Below are 23,427 nucleotides of genomic sequence, written 5' to 3'. Positions count from 1 at the left end.
CATATTTATGTCATTCCTAACAATCAAAGGTGTCAGAGAACCTAGCTGCCTTGTTAGGGACTGATCTCCCTGTTACTAAAGGTGTTCAAGCAGAGTCTGTCAGAGTTGTTGTAGGGAGATTCTTGCAGTCTGGAGTTTTGATCAAGTTGGTTCTCCTGAACTCTAATAGAATTTTTAAAAATTTGTTTTACTAATGTCAGTCAACAAGTATTAATTAGGCAGCTACTATATGCCAGGCACTGTGCCAAGCACTGGGAATACAAAGGCCAGTTCCTACCTTCAAAGAGCTTGCAATCTAATAGGGGAATTGACATGTAAACAACAACATATAAACAGGACACAGTACTAGGAGAATTGGAGGTAATCCACAGAAAGGAGGGATAGCACTAAGTTCAATTGGGAAAGATTTCTTATAGAAGATGGGATTTTGTCTGGGACTTGAAGGAAGGTAGGAAAGCTAAGAGATGGCGATGAGGAAGGAGAGAATTTCAGACACAAGGGACAACTTGTTTGAGGAACAGCAAAAATGGCAGTGCCACCAGATTACAGAGATTATGAGGGAGGAGGATGATGGGACATTGATGCACTGTTGGTGGAGTTGTGAACTGATCCAGTCATTCCAGAGAGCAGTTTGGAACTATGCCCAAAGAACTATAAAATTATGCACACCCTTTTATCCAGCAATACCACTACTAGATCTGTATCCCAAAGAGATTTTAAAAAATAAAAGAAAAAGGACCTATTTCCACAAAAATATTTCTATCAATTCGTTTTTGTGATGGCAAAGAACTGGAAATCGAGGGGATGCCCATCAATTGGGAAATGACTGAATAAGTTGTGGTATATGAACACTAGGAAGATAAGAGGGAGATGGGTTATGAAGGATTTTAATGCCTTTTGATAGGCTTTAGCTTATGAAATTCCTAAAAGAATGTCATATGGGGATTAGATAAATGGACAGACACATTTTTTTTTCTCCTTAAAGGCTTTTTCCTGAGGGTTCACATAGAGTGGTTTGGTTGTTTGGTTGGGGGAAAAGCACTTAAAACTTTACTGTTTGGGAACTAGCAATGAGTGACAGACTGTTCATCTCTGCATAGGATTTAGCCAATTTCCCCTTCCCACTCACTTTCATTTTATGGGGGGGAAAATAGTGAATATGGTAAGGCAAGCTGGTTGATATTTAAACAAAACGAGAATGGGAAACATTTGGTTGTAGTTTTGAATACTAGGGTTTCAATCCATGGCTTTATCATTTCATTATAAAGCTGTTTATAATCTCTATTAACTTTTGGCCTTTTCTGACCATCTCCCCACCCCCCTTCTCCCCCACTCTTCTAATGAAGTAAGTGTCAAAAGCTGTTTGGATTTTGGCTATGGGGTTGTTGAGTTTTTTCTTTTTTTCTACATAAGTAGAAATGACCTAGCCCTTGACTGCCAGCATTCTCTCAAGTTTCAGATTCTTCACACTGCCTGAGAAAAGTCAGGAAATGTGGGGCTTTTTGTGAGGCTGTCCAGTGGCCCTCCCCGCCCCCTTTCCCTTATACCCCCTGAGCAACAGGAAGTCAGACAGAGAGCAAAGGAAACTAGTCACTGCTCAACAGCCCAACTTGACCAAAACCTAGCTAGGGGAGCCCCTGAGGGGAACTTCGTGGCATGTGGGCCTGTCAAGTCCACAGGAGAATCGGGGATGCCCTCACTTGTCTCTTCTCCAAGACTCTGAGAAATTGATGGATTCATCGATACAAAGAAAATACTTATTGGGTCCAGCCTACAGCAAGAAAGCCATGTGTAGAGTAAATACTTTCAGGTTAGTGTCTTGGGGAACAAGAACCCTCTCTCTCTCTCTCTCTCTCTCTCTCTCTCTCTCTCTCTCTCTCTCTCTCTCCTACTTATAATAACATTTGCCTTAAGATGCATCTTTATGGTCAAAGGACTCATAGAACTTCCAGTTGGAAGGAATTCTAGAGATTGCCTCATCCGTCCTCATTTTATAGATCAGCAATTGGAGCCCAGGGAGATTGATTTGCCTAAGTTCTCACAAGTTGAAAGAAGCAGAGCCAGAATTCTCTCCAGTCTTCTGACTTCAGGGTTTTCTCCAGTACAGCATGCTGCCTTATGCAACTGTGTGAAGAGAGAGCACAGTTCGGGTGGGAAACCAGGAATCCAAGGCTCTTGTTCTAAGTTGGATTAAAACAGTGATGAGCATAATGGTGATAAAACAAGTAACTTTTATTTCCATAGCACTTTGAATTTTATCAAGTGCTTTCTTCTCAGTATCCCTGAAAGTTGAGTGGTGTGTTACCATCACCATTTTACAGATCAGGCAACTGAGGCTCAGAGAAATGAAATAAGTAACCCCCATGTTCTGATGGTTAGTAGTAGAGGGCCAGACCTCAGAGTTAATCTAGTCTAACCCTTCCTTGACTAGTAACTCTCTTCAGTGGAATCTCCAACAAATAGTTATCTACTATCCACTTGAAGATTTCCAATGATGGAAGATGGAAGAATTCACTACTTTCTGAAACTGAAATGTAGGCATAGTTAATTATTAGGAATTTGAAATGGGATTATATAATATTTGAGTGGTAAAAAAAACTTAGCAGTGATTTCATCCAACCCTCTCATTTCCCAAATAAGGAAACTGAGGCCCAAAAAAGAGGAAGAGATTTGCACAAAGTTCCTCTGGAATACAGCTACGTCCCAATTTCTGTGAATAATGAATTCCGTGAAGAGGTCCTATTATTTGAATCTGCTCTGGATATTTCCATTGGGATGGAACCGATTACCATGTTTTACATATAATTATATTTTGAATAGTATAAAATATAATTGTATATAAAACTTAGCAAGTATAATTATATGCAAATACGGTATTTGGTTCTAGCCCAATAGAAATATCCAGTTCTGATTCAAATAATGGTACTACTTCATGTGGATTCATTATCCAAATTAATTGGGACCTAGCGGTACTGGTTAAGAATAAGGTTCTAGATCCAGACATACTGTACCCATTGTAGTGTAGTCCAAATTCAATTCAACATTTATTAAATATTTTCAGTGGGCAATAGATTATATTTGTCACTGGGGATACAAAGGTGAAAAACAACATAGTGTCTGCCCCCAAGGAGCTTATAGTCCAGTAGAAATAAAACTGGGCATGAAATCAGGAGCCCCAAGTTCAAGTTTTGGTTTTATCCCTCATTAATTGTGGGGTCTTAGGAAAGTCAGTTCATTTCTGAGCCTCTGTTTCTATAAAATGGGGGTAATAGTGCTCATACTACCTGCCTCATGAGTTGTGGTAACACTCTGAGTTAGTAAAATGTTTTTTAGCAGTAAAGTGCTAGATAGATGGACATAGGTACAACCCAAAACACCAAGGAGACTAATAACTGTCAGAATACCATTAATGGACTATGTGTACACTTCTCACTATAGAGGACTCCAGCTTGATGAATATTAAACCCACATCTTGGTGAGGGTGTCTTTGGACTAAAAACAGTTATTTCAATGGATGAATATTTACTGCTACACATCCTGTGCTGTTTTGCTCTCACAAATCCATAAAATCCATGGGATTTAAGACCTGCTGTGACTTAAGCTGCGTGTGCTTCCCTCTTCCTTGAAAAGTGTAGCTTTTATCATAATTTCTAGAAGAGCAGGTAGTACACTAGAAATCAAAAGTGAGTTGAGCTGTAGATGGAGTACTGTATTGGGAGTCAGAGGACCTAGATTCAAATCCCAACTCTGCCCCTTATGTATGTGACCTTGGACTAGTCATGGTCTAAGCATCATTTTCCTTGTTGGCTAAATGGGGTTAGGAGATCTGGATTAGATGATCTTTAAGGGCCCTTCCATCCATCTATCTGTCTATCTTTATATCTAAATCTGTGAACTCATGAGTTGAAATGTCACATAGCAACCAAAGCATGTTTCCTTCCCCTAACTTTTTATGAACCTCTCTCAAAAGGGAATGGCCCTCACATCTGGATTGTATAGAAAATCTCCCTGGACTATTGACAGATAGAACTAAGGCCTCTCAAGGTTGGCAGGAATTTTTATAGAGCTGCAGAGTTTTTCCTCCATCAGCCAACCCAGCCAATGTAATTTAAGTCAGTTGTGAATAAGAGGGCAGGTCTCTATGGTCATGGTAACTTCCATCTCTATAGGGATCTGAGGCTTATATAATACTTTCTCTACAACTGCCACTTCAGATAGCTAGTGTCAACACTTTTGCCATTTTCAGGATGAGAAACTGAGTCTCTAAACCCAGGTCTTCTGACTCCACATCCATCAGTGCCCACCATGTCTTCCACCCTAATGTGCTGCCTCCATATTTGTGGGGCTCTTGTGAGCTGTACTTTGATTGACTTCCTCAGCAAGGGATTGGAGCACTTCAGCTTTAGTGTTTCTAGAGCTAAATTTGGAGTCAAGGACAGTTCTCTTTCATTTCACTTTTGGGGGAATGTTACCTAAAATGGAGTACTCTGTCTAGAGTCTTTGTGGTGGCACAGGAGGGTTACAAGGAGAGGTAGGAAGGAAGAGCCAAAAGAAGGGCACCATCTCCATTTGGGTTGGTCTGGGCACCCTTTACCATCAGATCCTAGAAGCTTTCTAAATGAGAAAAATCACATCAATATTAACTCCATTTACATAGCAGTTTCAGGTTCCCAAAGTGCTTTTCACAGCACAGTCCTGTGATGGAGGTAGAGTGTATTATTCCCATTTTGCACATGATTCACATAACTAATATGTTCTGGAATAGAATTCAAACTGAAGTCTCTAGACTCCAAGTCTGGTGCTCTATCCTATAACTTTTTTTTTTCCTATTCTCTTTTTTGGTGGAAAGGAAGGAAGCCATATTTAGGCTTGTTGGTTGGGTCAGGGAAAAGTTGCATACAAATTTTTCCCAAAAGTACTTCCCTTCTTAAATTTTCACAGCCCACCTTAACTTGATATGTCTTGTTTTTTTCTTATTTTTATTTTCTCTATTCTGATCTTAAATACCAAATAAAATAAGCACTTCTAAGTAAAAAGCAGAACAGGAAAAGAACAGGACCGCTTAAGCAACCATGACTTTATACCACATACAGCTTGCTTCTCTCTCCAACCATATAATACATCCAACATCTTTTCTAAGTTTTCCTGTCTATCTGGATTTCCCACTGACTTTCCTTCTCTCTGTGCATTCCTCACTTGATGAGTACTCTCTTAACCTCCAGTCCTTTACCACAACAAAAAGATTTGCTACAAATAGTTTTGCACGTGTAGGTCCTTTTCCTCTTTCTTTGATCTCTTTAGTTATATAAGCCTAGTGGTAGTATCACTGGGTCAGAGGATATGCAGTTTAGTGACTTTGGGGGTATAGTTCCAAATTGCTTTCCAGAATGGTTGGACCCATTCACAGCTCACCATCAATGTACCTGTTTTCCCACAGTCCTTCGACATTTGTCATTTTCCTTTTTTTGTCATTTTGCTAATCTGATGGTCTGAAGTGGAACCCAAGGATGTCTTTTTGATGTGACACTTTTTCCTTTAAGTGTCACAAGTGGTGGGGAGCCCAGAGAATACAACTTTGGCCTTGCCTTTCCTTTCTGGGGGAGAAAAGACTAGCATGAATCAATTAGAAAATAATTTAAGACCTTTTACTGTCATATGGTAGTGAATCAGTTCATTTTTTTTTAAGTCATTTATGTAGTGCCCCTAAGTGCAAGATGTTGTGGGTGACATAAAGTTCATTTGGAAAGATCTTTCTTAACCAATGGGTAGGAGTATACAACATTCAGATAGCACCTGGTCTCTGTCCTCGGGAAATCTGCAGTGGGTATAGATTCAGATAATTATAGGACAAGGCAGAATGTGACAAGTTCCACAGGAAAGGATAGAATACTCTAGGCATTTGAAGGAAGAGAAGATTAGTTCTTCATGACGGAGCATCAGGGGTAACTTCACAGAGAATAAAGCTGTTGAGCTGAATGGGTTCAAGTAACAAATGCTATCAGAGATTCTATAAAGCAGGGTGGGGATGGAATCTCGGGATAGGAAAGCAAGAGGTCCATATGAACTACGGTTACCAATAGATCATGTGGAATGGACATTCCACCTGACTGCTTCTTTGTGACTCATCACTCATTAAATGTATCTGAATTTGGGGATGGGGGTGGCACTTAAAGGGCATCTAATCCCTACCCTTCATAACTGAGGATACTGGGGTCTAGAGATGGAAATTGATTGGCTCAAGGTCTATAATTGGGTTTTCTAATCCCAAGTCTAACACTCCAAAGTGAGGGGTGGGGGTGGGGGGGGTGTCCTGCAGTTTTGCAGGTGTCTATAATCTCTATGCATCTCTAAGGTTTCGTTTAGCTCTAAAAAACGGATGTGACAGGCAGGGGGGGATATGAAGCCACCAGGTTAACTCTTTAGAAAGCAGTAGTAATTCTCTCCTTTTCACTCCCCAGTGGAACCAGAGCTTCTCCAACTTCTCACCCAGACAATGCTGGCTTCCTCACCTCAGTTGCAGTGTGGTCAGGGGAGGGACTTGTACTGTGGCTTCCCTTCAGTGAAGGCTGGAGGTGTTCTTTTCTTACTTTCTTATGGTGAGACTGAGCCGGAAGTCCTGTGCTCAGCTGTGGGACTGCATTTCCCCCGCAGAGTTACAGAAAGCTTCTGGCCAGCTGACCCACACAATTCCTCCTGAACCCTCATTTCAGTTTTGTATGTGTGTGTGTGTGTGTGTGTGTGTGTGCATTTCCATGTGCACATGCATATACGTGTGTGTGTGTGTACAGACATACATACACGGACCTGGTTCAAAGTTTCTGTTGACTCAGATCCTAGACTTGAGAGATGTGACGTCTTACTCCCTGAAGCTCCTGGCCTCATGGGTCCAGGGGTAGCTTATCTAAACCTTCCTGTCTTAGAAATCCATCCACCAAGTTATTGCTGGGAACTTAAAAAAGAAAAATAATCGGTCCTTATATTGAATATTCTACTAAAGAATTATTGAAGCCCCTTCACATGTATTATTACCCCATTTTTACTCTTTACGTGTTTTACAAACTGATGAAGTAGGCAAAGTAGATGAACTTTGGGGCCTCTGTTTCCTCATTTTTATTTTTTTTCTTTTCTTTACTTCTTTTGTTGTTTATTTATTTTTAGTTTTCAACATTCACTTCCATCAGTTTTAAATTTTCTCCCTCTCCCTCACCTCCCCTTCCTCTACATATGCATTCCTATTAAACATATTTTCACATTAGTCATGTTGTACAGAAGAATTAGAACAAATGGGAGTAACCATGAGAAAGAAAAACATAAAACAAACAAAAAAAGAAAATAGTCAGCTTCAATCTGCATTCAGATTCCATATTTCTTTTTTTTGGAGGTAGATGGCATTTTTCATCATGAGTCTTTTGAAATTGTCTTAGGTCCTTGCATTGCTGAGAAGAACTAAATCTATTGAAGTCAGTCATTGCACACTGTGGTTACTATGTATGATGTTCTCCTCATATGCTCACTTCACTCAACATGAGTTCATATGTCTTTCCAGATTTTTCTTAAGTCCTCCTGTTACATCATTTCTTATAGCTTTTTCAGTCATTCCTCAATTGATGGGCATCCCCTCAATTTCTAGTTCTTGGCCACCACAAAAACAGCTACTATAAATATTTCACACTTGGATCCTTTTTTCCCATTTTTATGATCTCTTTGGGATACAGTCCTAGAGGTGGTATTACTGGGTCAAAGGGTATGTACATTTTTATAGCCTTTTGGGTATAGTTCCAAATTGCTCTCCAGAATGGTTGGATCAGCTCACAACTCCACCAGCAATGAAATAGTATTCCAACTTTCCCACATCTTCTCCAATATTTATTATTTTCCTGTTTTGTCATGTTAGCCAGTCTGATAGGTGTGATGTAGTACCTCAAAGTTGTTTTGATTTGCATCTCTCTAGTCAACAGTGATTTAGAGCATTTTTTCATATGACTATAGATAGCTTTAATTTCTTCCTCCGAAAATTGCCTGTTCAAATACTTTGACCATTTATCAATTGGGGAATGACTTATATTCTTGTAAACTTCACTCAGTTCTCTGTATATTTTAGAAATGAGGCCTTTATCAGAGTTGTAAAAATTCTTTCCCAATTTTCTGCTTCTCTCTTAATCTTGGTTGCATTGGCTTTGTTTGTGCAAAAATTTTACGATTTAATGTAATCAAAATTATCCACTTTGTATTTCATAATATTCTCTACCTCTTGTTTGGTCATAAATTCCTCCATTCTCCATAAATCTGACAGATAAACTATTCCTTACTCCCTTGATTTGTTTATAGTATCAGCCTTTATATCTAAATTGTGTACCCATTTGGACTTTATTTTGGTGTATGGTGTCAGACATTGGTCTATGCCCAGTTTCTGCCATCCTATTTTCCAGTTTTCCTAGCATTTAAAAAATTTTTTTCTTTTTATTTTTTAGGGCAATTGGGGTTAAGTGACTTGCCCAAGGTTACAAGGCTAGTTTTGTGTTAAGTGTCTGAGCCCAGATTTGAACTCAGGGACTCCTGACTCCAGGGCCAGTACTCTATTCACTGTGCCACCTAGCCACCCCTTTTCCCAGCATTTTTTTGTCAAATAGTGAGTTCTTATCCCAGATACTGGAGTCTTTGGGTTTGTCTAACAGTAAATTATTATAATCATTGACTACTGTGTCTTGTGTAACTAACCTATTCTCCTGATCTACCCCTTTATTTCTTATCCAGTACCAAGTGGTTTTGATGATTGCTGTTTTATAATACAACTTAAGATCTGTTATGGTTAGGCCGCCTTCCCTAGCATTTCTTTTCATTAATTCCCTATAATGTCTACATAACTTTAAATGGAATTTCTTTTTCTATCTCTTGTTGTTGGTCTTTGTTAGTAATATATAGAAATGTCGATGATTTATGTGGGTTTATTTTATATCCTGCCACTTTGCTAAAATTATTTATTATTTCAAGTAGTTTTTTACTTGATTCCCTAGGATTCTCTAAGTATACCATCATATTATCTGCAAAGAGTGATAGCTTAGTTTCAGTTTCCTCATTTTTAAAATTGTAATGGCAGTGGTGTGTCTGTGTGTGTGTGTACATGTGTCTATATGTATGTATAAGGAGGGGGGCAGTGGGACTCTGTAACTTCTTAGGTCTCTTCCTGCTCTGAAGCTATGATCTTTTGAATGCCATTTTTAGTTGAAGAGAATGGGATCCACACCCCACAGCCAGTTTAGGGGAGAGCTTGGATCCAAACTTCCTCTCACAAATGGTGGTCTGTGCTTTATTATATTCAGCTCAATTGTGCCCTTCCCCTATGTACTTATCATATTTTTAGATTGTAGTTCTATGGGCACCTGTCCTCTTTCCTTGGCAAAAGCGGAAGACAGCACCTGGCCGCAGCATCCTGGCACTTTGTCCCTCTTTGATGTGCTCATCCCTTGGAATGGTTTGAATTGAAGTTTTATTTTTTGGAGGGCAATTGGGATTAAGTGACTTGCCCAAGGTCACACAACTAGGTTTGTGTGTGTGTGTGTGTGTGTGTGTGTGTGTGTGTTAAGTGTCTGAGGCTGGATCCGAACCCAGGTCCTCCTGACTCCAGGGCCAGTGCTCTATTCACTGCTCCACCTAGCCACCCCAAGGAATGGTTTGAATTGAAACCCTGCGTCCTACTCCAGAAAGCCCTGCATCCTCTTATCCCTGCTGTTTCTACCCTCTCCTCTCCCCAGAATTCCTACTACCTTGGATTGAATTCTCTCATATACCAGGGTCCCAAGGCTCCATTGGGGAACCAGGCAGAGAGGGAAAAGCAGCCATGACTTGGTGGACTGCATGTGAGAATTTTATTTTAAAGTCCTCTCAGCAAACTTGGTGTCTGATCATATGGTAGCTTTTCCTGTTCACCAATTTAGAGGTTTCCCTAGTTTCTATGTATCTTTAAGGTTTCTTCTAGTTCTAAAAATGAACTTGACAAAGGTAGAGGGGGAATAAGAATCCACCAACTTAACTTTAGGAAGTGATAGTGAATCTCTCTTTTGCTACCCCCAGTGGAACTGGAGTTTCCTCAAGTTCCCTCCAGGGCAAGGTATTGTGGGAACAGAGTTGGAAGTAGAGTTAGGAAGATTCTGAGTTTAAATCCTCCCTCATATACTTGGTGGGACCTTTGACATATCACTTAACCTTTCCCAGCCTCAGTTTCCTTACAGGTAAGGTAAGGATAAAAATAGTACCTATCTCATAGGATTACCGAAGGATCACATGAGATGAAAATCTCATCTGGGATAAATGGATGAATCTTGTATTGGTGCGTGGATACATTTCACTTTTGGTGGTGATGGGACTTCATCACTGTACCCCTTCCCCAGTTCATCATTTGCGTGGCTAGCAAAATTATCCTTAAATTTCTGTATAGATGTTAGCTATTACTACTGTGCCACCTACCTTTAGTACTGTACCAGTACCACCTTCCCTATGATTGGGAATTCAAGTGGCATCAGTTAAATAACCATTAAAATGGAGATGAGTGCCAGTCAGGACCAAGGGCAGAATCTTGATTTTTGTTTGTTTTCTTTAAGTCAGTCCCACTGTAAAGAAACTCTCAGACTTTGACTTGGGAAGATTCACTGAATTTGCCTGCAAATACAAAATGATGCAGTTATTGTGCAAAAGCAATTGAATTTCCATCATGCTTTGTTTTTCCCCCCATACTTTGCAATACTGGGTGTTTGGGGCTGTGTCTCATGCCACTTCCCCCTTTTTTCTCCTCATCATAACAGCGCACCAAGAAATTCATGGGAAGTGACATCTCCAGTAGCATCTCTGATGACATCCTGGTTCTTGAACAGGGGCATACTCAATGGAGTTTCATTTTTGGAGGTTAAGGGCCTTTCCTCTCATCACTGTACCCCTTTTCTAGTCCATCATTTTTATGTGACTACCAAAATTATCTTCCCAAGTCTGCCCATGTCACTCCTCTGCTCAGATCCCCACTATGGTTTCCATTTACCTATTAAATAAAGTGCGAGCCCCTAATCATGGTTTTTCAGGTCCCCTCCCATAATCTGGTTTCCCTCTATTTTTCCTGCCTTGTTCCTTTATTTTGCTTCACATGCATGTTATCATCCAGCCAAATTAGATTGCTATCTGTTCTCTAATCTTAGACATTTCTTCTCTGGCCTTCATTCATTTGCATAGTCCATTCCCCATGCTTGAAACTTACTCTTTCCACATGTCTGCCTATTGAAAACCATTTTGTCCTTTGAGTCCAATTCGGATTCCTTTGTCCTCCATAAAATCTTCCCCAATCCTCTCCCTCCCCAAATTTTCCTAGAGACCTGTCTCTGGATCACTCCTTTGTCCCAATGATCACACCCCACCTTAAGTCATCTTCTGCACTGGTCATTCCCCCATCAAATAGCAAACTCCGGGAGGGTATAGAGTGTGTTATTTCCCAGGTTTGTATCCCCAAGTGGAGCACCAGACCTTGGACAATGGTAGGTGTTTAATAAGTTTTCTGTTAAGTTGAAGTGGGTCTTCTGATCACTTGTGCTGTGACAGATCCTGGCTCTTTTCAGAAAGAGGTTGCCTCTTACGGGAATCAGATTACAAATAACAGCTGCAGCGTTAGCTGCCACATGGAATTTGGGCTGAGTTATCACCAGATGTGAATATAACAGGATCCCAAGGCCCCATCGAGGAGGACTGTTCTAGAACCAGGCAAGCTGCCTGGGAAGGAAGGGCAGCCACGGCTCGGTGGACTGCGTGTGAGAATTTGATTTTAGAGTCCTCTCAGCAAACAGGGATTCACTTCCTTGTGGAACATTTGTGTTGGAGAGCAGCCTCTGAAGACAGCCAAATTCAGCTCTCTTAACTTAGGGAAGGCAAAGCCTTACAGTTAGAGGTTCAGCTCAGCAGGCCTTATGTAATTTGATGGAGTTTGTGTGAAGAGGGAGAGTGGGGAATGGATTGGATGGTTGGGTCTAACTTTTCACCTGGGTGGCAACAGCCTCCCACACTGCATCCTGGTGCTCTGAGATGGCCAATTGGCGACAAAGTGGAATTTGGGAAGGTCTCAATTAAGCTACATCTTCCAAATGCTGTTTTCTAACCACCAGAGTTGTTTTGTGGCAATGGGAAGGTTCAACTTTATCTTATTCAGAGAAAGCAGCAGTAATGCAAGAGCTTTGGGAAGTGTAGCACAGTCAGGTGTCTAAGTGAGTGGAGTCTTTGAGCCAATTGTAAAATGAGGGTAATAACAGCATCTACTTCTCAGGGTTACCTGAGAATCAGATGAGATGATATTTGTATAAGTACTTAGCACAATATGTTGATTATTGTTGTTATTGTATCGTATTGCAAGTTGTTGAGGTGTGAGAGAAATCATTGTTAATAACTAATGATCCAGAGAGATTCTGAGTTCCCCCTTCTTTTTTATTTTTAAGACCTTAGTCTCTGAAAGTCAAGTTAAACTACTTTCTATCTTACCTGACCCCAACCTACAAGGATTCTCTAGTCTTAGGTGAATTCCATTCAGTCAAGCTTGGATGGAGACAGATCCTTTTGCCTAGATAGCCCCAGCCTGGAGGTGGTCTGAGTATAGAGATAGTTTCTCCAATTCTCTCTCATTGTAATATAGTTCACCTCCTATTGTGTTAACCAATCAGAATTGATTGCCACCACTGTTCCAAAAGATCATATAAGTTCTGAGTCCCCATGATTGTCTTTGGTCTAAGAGAGATGGTCAAGTGATCATCCTTTTATTAATAATCTGCCGGCCTTATTTTTATTAAAATGTTTAAATTATCCAGAAACTATGTCTTTCAGAATTATTTGAATTGCCACAAGTGGCATGGAGTAAAAAATGGATTTTAAACTAGAGGACTAGAAAATATTACCATTGCTATTTCCTTGCCATATGACTTTGGACAGGTCATTTAATCTCTGAATTTCATTTTCCCCATCTGTAACATGAGGATATAAACCATACATACAGAACTGACGTTACAAGAGTGTTTTGAGCAGAATGCTTTGTTGAATCTTAAAGGGCTAAAGAAACATGAGCTGTTGTTATTATTATTCACTCAATAAACGTTCCCTGAGCATTTGTTGGTGGTAAGACATCTTGTTTGGCATCTTGTTGAGTGTGCACCAAGGCATAGTCATGGCCCTCAAGGAGTTTCTAGCTGTACTACTTGTAGAGAAACAGCATAAATGCACGAAAAGTTCAATCCCCTCGGGTGTTACCAGACACTGGCAATATTGGTTATTTATTAACAAAATAAAGTAAAATCATAATTATTTACAGTAAAATGAAATAAATGACTTGTATAGCCTATGATCACTAGAAGTTCAGAGGGAGAGACATCTATAGACTAAAAGTGGACAGAAGGCTTTAGAGTGGAGGAAGCTTTGAGCTGGACCTTGAAAGATCCCATCACCGATTTTCTCAGGTGGACTGATGGACCTATAGCCTCTCTTTTGTGAACTGTCAGTAAATAGTTCTTAGGCACCTATTGTATGTCAGTACTGTGCTAAGCACAGGCAGAACGTAGTCTCTGCTTTCAAGGAGCCCACAGCCTAACTGCACAGCCAGAGGAAATAGAGGGGTTCATGACTAGTCCCATCTCTCCTGAGTCTAATGTGGTTCCTTTTCCATCTTCTTCCTCTTCCCCTTTCCCAATCTCTCTGCTGGTAAGGTATTATGTGCCAAGGTTGATACTTAAGGATTCTTTGAGTTATTATTAATTTTTTGTAGGATATGTTCCTTTCTATTTTGGTTATGTGTCTTACAGACAAGGATTGAGTCTTTTCTGGTCCTCCAGTCATAGCTCTGCCATTAATAAATTATGTTTCTCTGGACGAATCACTTTGCTGCTTCTCAGAGCCCCAGTTCTTCCTTTGTTAAAGGGCTGTAATATCACCTGTCCCCTTACCTCTGAGGGATGTGAAGTCAGTCACATGAGAGGCATGAAATGGCAAGAATAATAACAATAATAGCTAGCATTTATAGTATTTTGAGAATTACAAAGAACTTTTATATATTATCTCATATTACCTCAAAACCCTAGAAGTCGGTTCTGTTATTATTCCCATTTTACAGATAAGGAAACTGAGGGTGAAAGAGGTTGCCCTAAGTCACACAGCTTCAAAATATACAAGACAGGATTTGAACTCAAGTCTTCCTGACTCCAACTCCAGCACTCTACCCACTGGGATAAACTGTAAAATACAGGACACGTAGAATACACATTCACATTCCTATGGCACTTTAAGATTTTTAAAGTATTTTCTGGAGAACTTTGTGAGCCAAGTGGTAGGACATTATTTTCCTCATTTTACAAGTATAGTAAGTCTATAGGTCTCAATGGTAATAAATTGCTCAAGGTCACAGCTAGTAAATAAGTCATGGAGTTGTGACTTGAACTCAGTCTAGTCAGACAGTCAACAGGTATTTAGTAAACACTTACTTTGTCTCAGGCACTGTCAAGATAAGAGACAGTACAAGCTGTAGAAGACCCAGTTTGGAATCCTGGCTGTCCAATGCTGCCTGTGTAACCCTGGGTAATCTCTCTGGTTCTTAATGTCCTTGTGTGTAAAATGGAATTGTCCTAGAACAGAGATTCTTAACCCAGTGTCCATGGAGAGATTTCAGGGGGACTGTGAGTCAGATGAGAGGGGAAATTACATCTCTCTCTAACCTCTTACTGGAATTTAGCATTTCCTTCAGTTCTAAATAGAGCAGCTAGGTGGTACAGTGAGTGCCAGGTCTGGAGTCAGAAAGACTCATTTTCCTGAGTTCAAGTCACTCCTCAGACACTTACTAGCTGTATGATCCTGGGCAACTCATTAACCCTGTTTGCCTCAGTTTCTTCATCTGTAAAATTAAAATGAGCTGGAGAAGGAAATGGCAAACCACTCCAGCATCTTTGCCAATCAAATGCCACATGGGGTCAGGAAGAGACAGACATGTAGGTAATAAGCATTATTCTGAGATTTCACCAGACCCCTGGCCTAGATAATCATTAGGATCTCTTTCACCTCTGCAGCCTTTGGTTTTATTATTACAAGTCAACAGGTGTTTATTAAGCACCTACTGTGTGCCTGCCTACACATTGCCTCAACTGCTAGGCACTGAAGCTACAAAAAAAAGCAAAAAATTGTACATGTTCTCAAGAAACTCTAATTAGGGAGACAACATGGGAATTTTCTAGGAAATAAATCATTCAGAAATGTGACGAGAGGCTTTCGCTATAGTGGAAACTGTGCTGGGCTTGTGAGTCAAAGAGGAACTGTGTTTCAGTGCCACCTCAGCTAGGTCATTTGCTCTGTGACAATGGAAAAGTAATTTCCTCTCTGAACTTCAGTTTTACAATCTATAAAATGAGAGAATTGAGCTTCTTTCAGCTCCAAAATTCCATTTTTACTCACTGCTGAATTTAATTTAATTAATTACTATATATCAGGTGACTTTAAGGAAGTAGGCAGTCTGGCAATGACAGAAGGCCACCTTGCCTTTGGTGGTTATAGGGTTTGGAGCATCTCTACCTGAACCCCTGTCACTTCGACTTTTTCAGAAGGGTATGGGCAGGAGTTAAGAGTTTTATCTCCAGCTGTTTAGGAACAGCAGCTGCTTGGAGGGTGGTGGGGGGAAGGATAGGTTTCTTATGTATCTCTTTGCAAGATCCATTCATTCCATAGATATTTATTTATGAAGTACATAATGTATACAGGGTCTTGCCACAATAGCACAGAGGGGGATAGGGAGAAATATAAGGAATTTATTATTAAGGAGTTCATGAGCCTAGTCAGAGGTACAATGGCATGCAAAATTAAATTAGAAAAAAAAACAACACAACATTCCAGGATATATTATTCTATGTCAAATGATTCATATGGATAATCAGAGCTTTAGAGAAAGGAAATCTCAATGGTTGTGGGCTGGGACATAGTCAGAAAAGACTTCCTGGAGGGAGATAGGGCTTGAACTGAGCTTTAAAGCTGAGCTCAACTGCTGCCTAGCTGTGTGATCTTGTATAGTTAACTCTCTGGGCCTCAGATTCCATATCTACAAAATGAGGGAACTGGACTGAGTGACCTCTAAATTGCCTTCTACATCTAACAATCTGTAGTTTTGAATTTTTTAAAAATCCCCTTGTTTCATCTTTGTTTTCTTCAGCTCCTGGCATGGTATACAGTAGGAACTCAATATTTATTGAATGTTGGGTGTGTATTGATACTACCCAGTGTATGAATAGAGTGTTATCCCTTCTATTTAAAGGTGTTACTACTGATAGATGTGGGTGTATCTCAAAGAATCTGTAAATGACAAAAAAAACTCTGCTTGCATTGAGTACATGTGAGAACATGTTCATTTGACTTATAACTATAGCTGCTATTGCTGAAGTCTATCACTGTGTGTCTCAGGAGCCAAATGATACCTTGGCTCATAAATAGGGTCCACCTTGTCTCTGTTTATTCCCCACCAGGTTGGTCTGCAGGCTGCCTCCTTTTCCCTGGTTTGCTTCATGCTTTCTTTATCACTTCTCTGCTGTCGCCTCCTCTCAGCTTGCCATCTAGCATCCCAATGGATTCAGCTTCCTCTTTCTTCATCTAAATTCTGGGAGGTGGGAGAGCTGGGGTGGGGGTGGGGCAGGGGGAGAAAAACAATCACATTGAAGTCAAAACCCTTGTGAGGTGGCTTCTGCAGAAAAGCCCTGCATTCCTTAGGGAAATAAGAGAGCAGATGTGCTCATCCACTTTGGGGGGCAGCATTGGCAAGAGAGGAGGGAGGTAAGAGAGCAAGAAATGCTTACTTGAGAAAAGAAGCGGGGGATGCCAGGAAATAAAGGAAGGAAGTCTCCAGCGAGAGGTGATTTGGGAAGAGCCAGCTGAACAGAGGATTTGTTCTGGGACGGAGAAAACATTGAACAGTTGGAGGCAAGGGAATCAGGTGGAGAGATGGAAGGCTGGACCCTTAAGGGTCAGAAAGCAGTAGAGGCATTGAAGAGACTGTCAGGAATTGGGGCTAGCTTTGAGGGAGACCTGGAAGCCTGCAGGTGTAAGGAGAGGCTGAGAACTGGTCAAGGCGGCTCCTCCAAGAAGCAGACGACCGAGGGCTGTGCAAGTTGCCTTCATGTCCAGGATAGGAAGGACGGTGCCTGGGAGCAGTAAGTTACTTGTCATGCAGGTCACGCCTCCTGGTTTCCTCTCCTAAACAAAGGAAAGTAAATGCTCTGTGTTTCTGTGTCTTCCTGGAATTTAAATGCCTTGAGGATCACCAAGCTCCCAAACCTCTGGGTGGTTTTTAACCTATTTGAGGAATGAGAGGGATACTCGGGGTTTTGTTTTTGTTGTTGTTGTTTTTTTTAATAAAATCAGTGCACCAGGATGGAGACCCAGCCTCTTTCCATTGTATGGCCACGTGTGCCATGAGTACATGGAACTGCTGAGAGGACTTTATCTGGCCAAACCAGGCAGCCCCTCCTTTTCTTTGGAATATCAATGTGAGCCTTTCTGTGTCCGGCTCATATTTTTTAGCCGATGATGAACTGGGAGTGAGGGTTAAACAAATGCCTCGCCTTTTCCTACAGGGCTGGTTGGGAGGAGGGAGGGAGGAGTGTTTCCTTTTCATGTTTCATTATCCATCTTCTAAATCTAACCCAGCACATATTTTGCTGTGTGTGTGTGTGTGTATGTATGTGTGTGAGAGGCTGGTATCTCTTTGTTTTTTCTTTTTTTTGGGGGGGGGGGGGAGTGTGTTCCAATGAGATGTAACCTCTTTGCCCCCAGTCTCTGCATTCTGAATGGTTTGTTAATAGCAGTCAATGGGGAGAAGAGCATAGTAGAACAAGCATTGGCCTTTGGAAGATAAAACCTTAGTTCAAGTCTGGACTCCTAACAATTACAGCTGTGTGACCATGGGCAAATCATTTAACTCCTCTGAGCCTCGTAATCCTCCTGTCAAATGAGGAAAATAATGCCTTCACTTACTTGCCTTATAGTTATTTTGTAAGTGAAATACCATATCTTTAAAACGCTATGGAAACTTGAATTGTTATCACTATTATGATTTATTAGGGTGTTTTGGTCAGTCTGGATCCCTTTAGCCTCTGTAGGTTTTCTTTCACGTAAAAAAGGTAGCATTTCAGACCAGTCCTCTGTCACAGGGTTGTGGCTGAGTGGCAGACAGGTACTGATTAATTCTCCATGCCCCCACCCAACCTAGTAAGTAATCCTGATTCTAACTGCCAGGAAAAGAAAGAGGAACCTTTTGTGCCACATCAGACAGATGAAACTGATTCTCAGGGAAATGCTCTTGCTGTCCCCTGAAGCTTACCAAAGATGAAAGGATGGTTCCATGATTCTCAGTTAAGCAGCTGTCATTGACATGGACGGCCATAGTGGGGAGTGCTTTGCTGTGATGGATCTTGTGTAGCGATCAGAGAGGAGGAGAAAAGAGGTGTCTAGTGTGTTTTATCTAATATACACCTCCTACAGGTATCCTTCCAAGAGAGCGTAGTAAGCATTCTCCTGCTGAACTGGAGTAGTTTTCTAAACGGGCAAGAAATCCTCTACTTTTTGCAAACTCTGATTTCTTCCTATCATACTCCCCTGGAGTATAACTGTTAGCTGGAAGATAGTTGGATTATCATTTCATAAAGCAAAAGGATTTTTGTTTCCCCCAATTATTTGAAAGTCTCCGTCAAAGTTTCAGAAACCACTATTTTTTTTTTTTTGTTAGAATGTGAGCTCCTTGGGACCAGGGACCTGTTTTTATGTTTCTTTTTATCCCCATCTCTTAGTAAGATGCTTGACACGTAGGAGGACATTAATAAATGCTTCTCAATTCACATAAATAATAAATGTCAGAGTCAGAATTTGAACTCAGGTCTTTTGATTCTAGATCCACCATCATTTCCAATGTACCTGGCTGCTCACTTACCTCGAATGTTGCTATAAAGAAAGTGCTTTGTAAAGCATTATATGTATGGTAATATAGAATCATACGATTTAGAACTGAAAGGAAGCTTAAAAATAGCTTAGTCTCTGACTCAATGAATATAGGCAGATGATTTAATCTTAGTGTCCCTGATGGTTCTTTGAGACTATAAATTGCAGAGCAGGTATTTGCATTGGTCAAAGGAGGTTGTTCTCAGGGAGTTCCTGGTACCAATAAAATCACTAATCTGACACCCCTCCTCCCAAAATAATAGCCCAAACCCCTTAATGTACAGAAAAAACCAAGAGAGAAGTGATTTGTCCAATGTACCCAGGCAGCTGGAGTCCTTTGACTTGGCAATCTCATTCCACACTGCCTCTCTTTGTTAAGACAGCCAGCTAAAGTGGTCATTAGTGCTTCCTCTTAGCCACTAGAGCAAAAGGAGCCCTGATGCATTAAGCAAACCAGAAATATAAGGGGTAATGCAAAAAGCTGATCTTTCATATTTTGTTGAATTGGGATAGATGGAGAAGATGGAAGAAATAAAGATGTTTTAATAAAGTTGGTGCCACTAAAGTTTAGATTAGTCATGTTCTTCTAGCTCATATTAAGGGCTTAAATATCTGAATATCCACAAAGCCATTACAAAAGCAAACAATTTTTTTAAATCCCTGGGGATTTTCCCAAAAGCTGCCATGTTATATACTTCCTGGAATCTTTGAGACACTGCTAGATCTTATTTGTTATTTCCAGAAGTACATTCAATTTTGTTCCCTCTCCTTGTTTTTTTCTCCAAGTCCCAAACCCAGCTCATTCTTTTCCATTATTTTCAGCCTGATGGCTTCAGAGGAGCAGCACTGGCCTGTGCCAATGAAGGCCATTGGAGCTCAGAACCTCTTGACGATGCCTGGGGGAGTGGTCAAGTCTGGATACCTTCACAAGAAAGGTGGTACCCAGCTGCAGTTGCTAAAATGTAAGTTCTTGCACTTCTTTTCCCTTTATGCCTCCTAAAGCCCTTCCAGTCACCCACCCTTTCCCACAGTAGGCCTCAGTACCATCAGAATAGTCTAGAGATATTCACGGAGCCAACCTGACATAGCAAGAGAGCATGCTAGCACTGAGGATTGGGGGACTTTGCTTTCCAGTTTAGACTCAGCTACTATTGTTAAACTGTGGGATGTTGACTTGTGTCTATCTCAAATCCCTCATCCTAAAATGTTGGTGCTAATTCCTATTCTGCCTACCTCAAGATCATCCTTAAGAGGGTCAAATGAGAGTATGTTTATGAAAGTACTTTGAAAAGTGTTAAGTGCTTTATAAACATAAAGTATCTATTGTATTGAAGGACCCCCCCCCCCCATACACACACACTAATACTGTGCTTTGCATTGCAGGTACAAACCCTGCAGAAACCATTTTAGTTAATTTATTGTTATTCTTATCCAAGCATTTTTCTAGCTTAGTGGGAGGAATGTCCAAACTGGCTGAGTCCCCTCTTGCTGGAGACATCTCTCCAGCACCACACACTTTTGAAGTAACATTTACAGGAATTTTGAACAAGGGGAATTTCCCATTACAGTAAAACACAGTGAAACAGTTCAGGTAAAAGGATCAGGTAAAAATTAATATTGCTTCATAGAACAGAACAGTAATTAATCTTTGAGGGTACATTCATGGAGAGTTATTTTCTTAAAGCCACTCAGTCCCTCTGTGATCACTCTCTTCAAGGGCCCTCCAGCTACACACTCCAACCTGGTTACTTGAGGTCATCAAAGAGACTTCCTCCTTTTCATAGATAAGTCATTATCTCCTTCACAGCCTTGGGAAAGAGGCTACTTCTCTTAGGTGAATCAGTCAAGGGCCTCTTACCCTAGTCTTTGTCCTGTTAGCACCCTAACTCAGGTTCTTGCTGGGCTAGTCAGAGAGAGGGGAGCAAGACATTGTTTGCCAAGTACAGATTTCCGATTAGTTGATTTAATATTTTTTTTTCTGCTTTTTTTTTGAAGGGCAATTGGGGTGAAGTGACTTGCCCAAAGTCACATGGCTAGTGAGTGTGTCAAGTGTCTGAGGTCGGATTTGAACTCAGGACCTCCTGACTCCAGGGCTGGTACTCTATTCACTGTGCTACCTAGCCACGTCCCCCGGCCCCCATTAGTTGAAAAGGCTGCAGACCAGGATCCTTTGAAAATACTTTCTTAATATTTCCAAAAAGAGAAGGTTTGAGACTGTTTCTACACTTGGGATATTCAGAGCTAGTAGGAAACTTCAAGGGGTATTTCAGTGCCTTCATTTTACAGAAGAGGGACTATGGCCCAAACAAGTGGTATTTGAACCCAGCTCATGTCCTTCCATGAAGGCTCCACATCGGTGCAGAAGAAACACTTCATTCTCAAAGGTTGTACCGATGAGACAGCTTTGAGTATAATTTATTGCTGGAGTGTGCATTCAGTTTGAGGACCTGCCTAGTCAAGTACAAAGACTCATAACCAAAGAATTGTTGCATCCTTGAGGCAACTGTGTGGTATGGTACACACAGTATTGCTCTTAGACTCAGGAACACCACTTACCAGCTGTGTGACCTTGGTCAAGTCACAGGCTCAGCCTCACTCTCTTCATTTGCAAAAATGAGGATAATTTTTTTTTAAAGTAGGGTTGTTGTGAGAATCAAATGAGATAATGTATGTAAAGTGCTTTAGAAATTCTTTCTATTGTTTATTATTAATATCATCCTCTGCAGAGACATGGCTCAGAATGGCACATGATGAGAAGGTAGGGGGTGGTTGGTATGCCAGAGTTAGAAAAAAAGCTCAGAAGCCATCTCGTTCATTCCCTCCCAAGTGGTCTTGAATACCAGTAGTGACAAGGAACTCATTCCATTTGTTAGGAAGTTGTGAGGGGAGAGGGGTTGTTTTTTAATTGTAAGCTGAAGTCTGTCTCTGCATTCTTAATTTTTATTCCTAGCTCTGCCCTCTGGGGTCAGGCAGAGCAAGTATAATTCCTTTTTCCATGTGACAGGTCATAGATTCAGAGCTAGAAGAGATCTTCAAAGTAGTTAGTCTAACCTCATTTTACAGATGGGGAAACTGAGGCTCAGAGATCTGGAATAATTTGCATAACGTCACACAGAGAATAAGTAGCCAGATCTAGGATTCGAATTCAGGTCTTTGCCTTGTAAATCCAGTACCCTTTCCACAGTACTGTGACATTCCCTTAAGATATTTTATGCTCTTGATCATGCAGTGTTAGAAAAAATGTGCAAAAAAGAAGGATAGATCTCCGTCGGTGTCCAAATTATCTGTTGTTTTCCTTTCAGTAAGCTGCCCTCTAAAACTAGGAAGAGGACTGGACCTGGGTTTGAATCCTGACTCTTGGTTATCATAAACAACTCTCTGAGCAAATAACAGCATTGTGCTAAATGATTTCTAGTGTCCCTTCCAGCTCTGAATCCTTATCATTCTGTTAGAATTATGGAATATAATAGAATTAGAGAATCTTATTCTGTTTTGGGATTGCTTGTTTTGAATGGTCTGCACAAAGAACATGTATGTAACAATGGTGTTTTTGTTTTGCGGAAATCCATAGATAACACTTGGCTTATGAATATCAGTTGACTGATGACCCTTTGTTTAGACAAGGAATCAGACCAGAGTGGAGTGTGACTCTTAACTCCTTATACTTACTGGCTACTAATTATGAATAAAAAGTCAACCTTTCTGAACCTCAGTTTCCTCATCTGTAAAATGGGGAAAATAATGCATTAGCACAACCTCCAGTGGTAGTTTTGAGGAGCAAATGAACTACCCCAGGTAAAGTCTTTTGCAGGCCTATAGCAATATAGAAATGTGAGGTGGAGACAAGGGCAAAGAGTGTTTTGGGATCAAAGAGTGTTTTAAATCAGCAAAATATATTCAAATAAACTTTCCCTTTCTTTGTCTCCAGGGCCATTGCGGTTTGTGATTATCCACAAGAGATGTATTTATTACTTTAAGAGTAGCACATCAGCGTCTCCCCAGGGGGCCTTCTCCCTGAGTGGCTATAATCGGTGAGTTGACTTTGTACCTGCAGGTAGGCAGGCATTCTTGGCCCAACCCCCCTTTTCTATGAAATCTGACAAGACTATCCAACACCACATCCCACCGAGTTGTTCCCATGTGTTCTCAGTCAGTTCTCAGGCCCATGTAGCACCTTCTTGGAAATCAGTACCCACTCCCAACCCACCCCCAACCTGTCAGCCCAATGAGAATGGGTATTGGGAAAGGATCATTATCCCTGAATTATAGGCAGAAGAACATCCTAATGCTAAGGAGAGAATGGATAGCCCAGCCAAGGCTAGGACTGACAGCCATCAGGATGCACTCTTATCCTGAAGTGTTTTGCAAACTTTAACATGCCATATAAAGATCAACTATTATTTAATTATTATTATCATTTTTGCCATTTTACTGGCACTCAGAGAGCTTAAGTGA

The 23,427-nt window shown here is 40.8% G+C and overlaps 1 protein-coding gene across 5 annotated transcripts in view; it reads left to right on the top strand.

Moving 5' to 3' along the window:
- Positions 1 to 23,427, top strand: part of SH3BP2 (SH3 domain binding protein 2) — a 108,324-nt gene that overhangs the window by 70,264 nt on the left and 14,633 nt on the right. For 3 of the 5 annotated variants that reach the window (XM_069070866.1, XM_069070875.1, XM_069070882.1), the window contains 2 exons: positions 19,795 to 19,934; positions 22,901 to 23,003. In XM_069070866.1, coding sequence (XP_068926967.1) covers positions 19,795 to 19,934; positions 22,901 to 23,003 — 243 coding nt within the window. Of the gene's footprint in view, positions 1 to 1,560; positions 1,811 to 16,760; positions 17,190 to 19,794; positions 19,935 to 22,900; positions 23,004 to 23,427 lie in introns of those variants that run through there. The other 2 variants (XM_069070859.1, XM_069070850.1) reach the window with 2 other exon arrangements.

This window comes from Petaurus breviceps, unplaced genomic scaffold (assembly GCF_028583685.1).
Source record: "Petaurus breviceps papuanus isolate PSGF00001 unplaced genomic scaffold, PetGlider_PUasm1.0 140, whole genome shotgun sequence".
In the NCBI taxonomy this organism is placed as follows: Eukaryota; Metazoa; Chordata; class Mammalia; order Diprotodontia; family Petauridae; genus Petaurus; species Petaurus breviceps.
The sequence above is the reverse complement of the archived record's forward strand: the minus strand, read 5'-3'. Positions and strand labels throughout refer to the sequence as shown.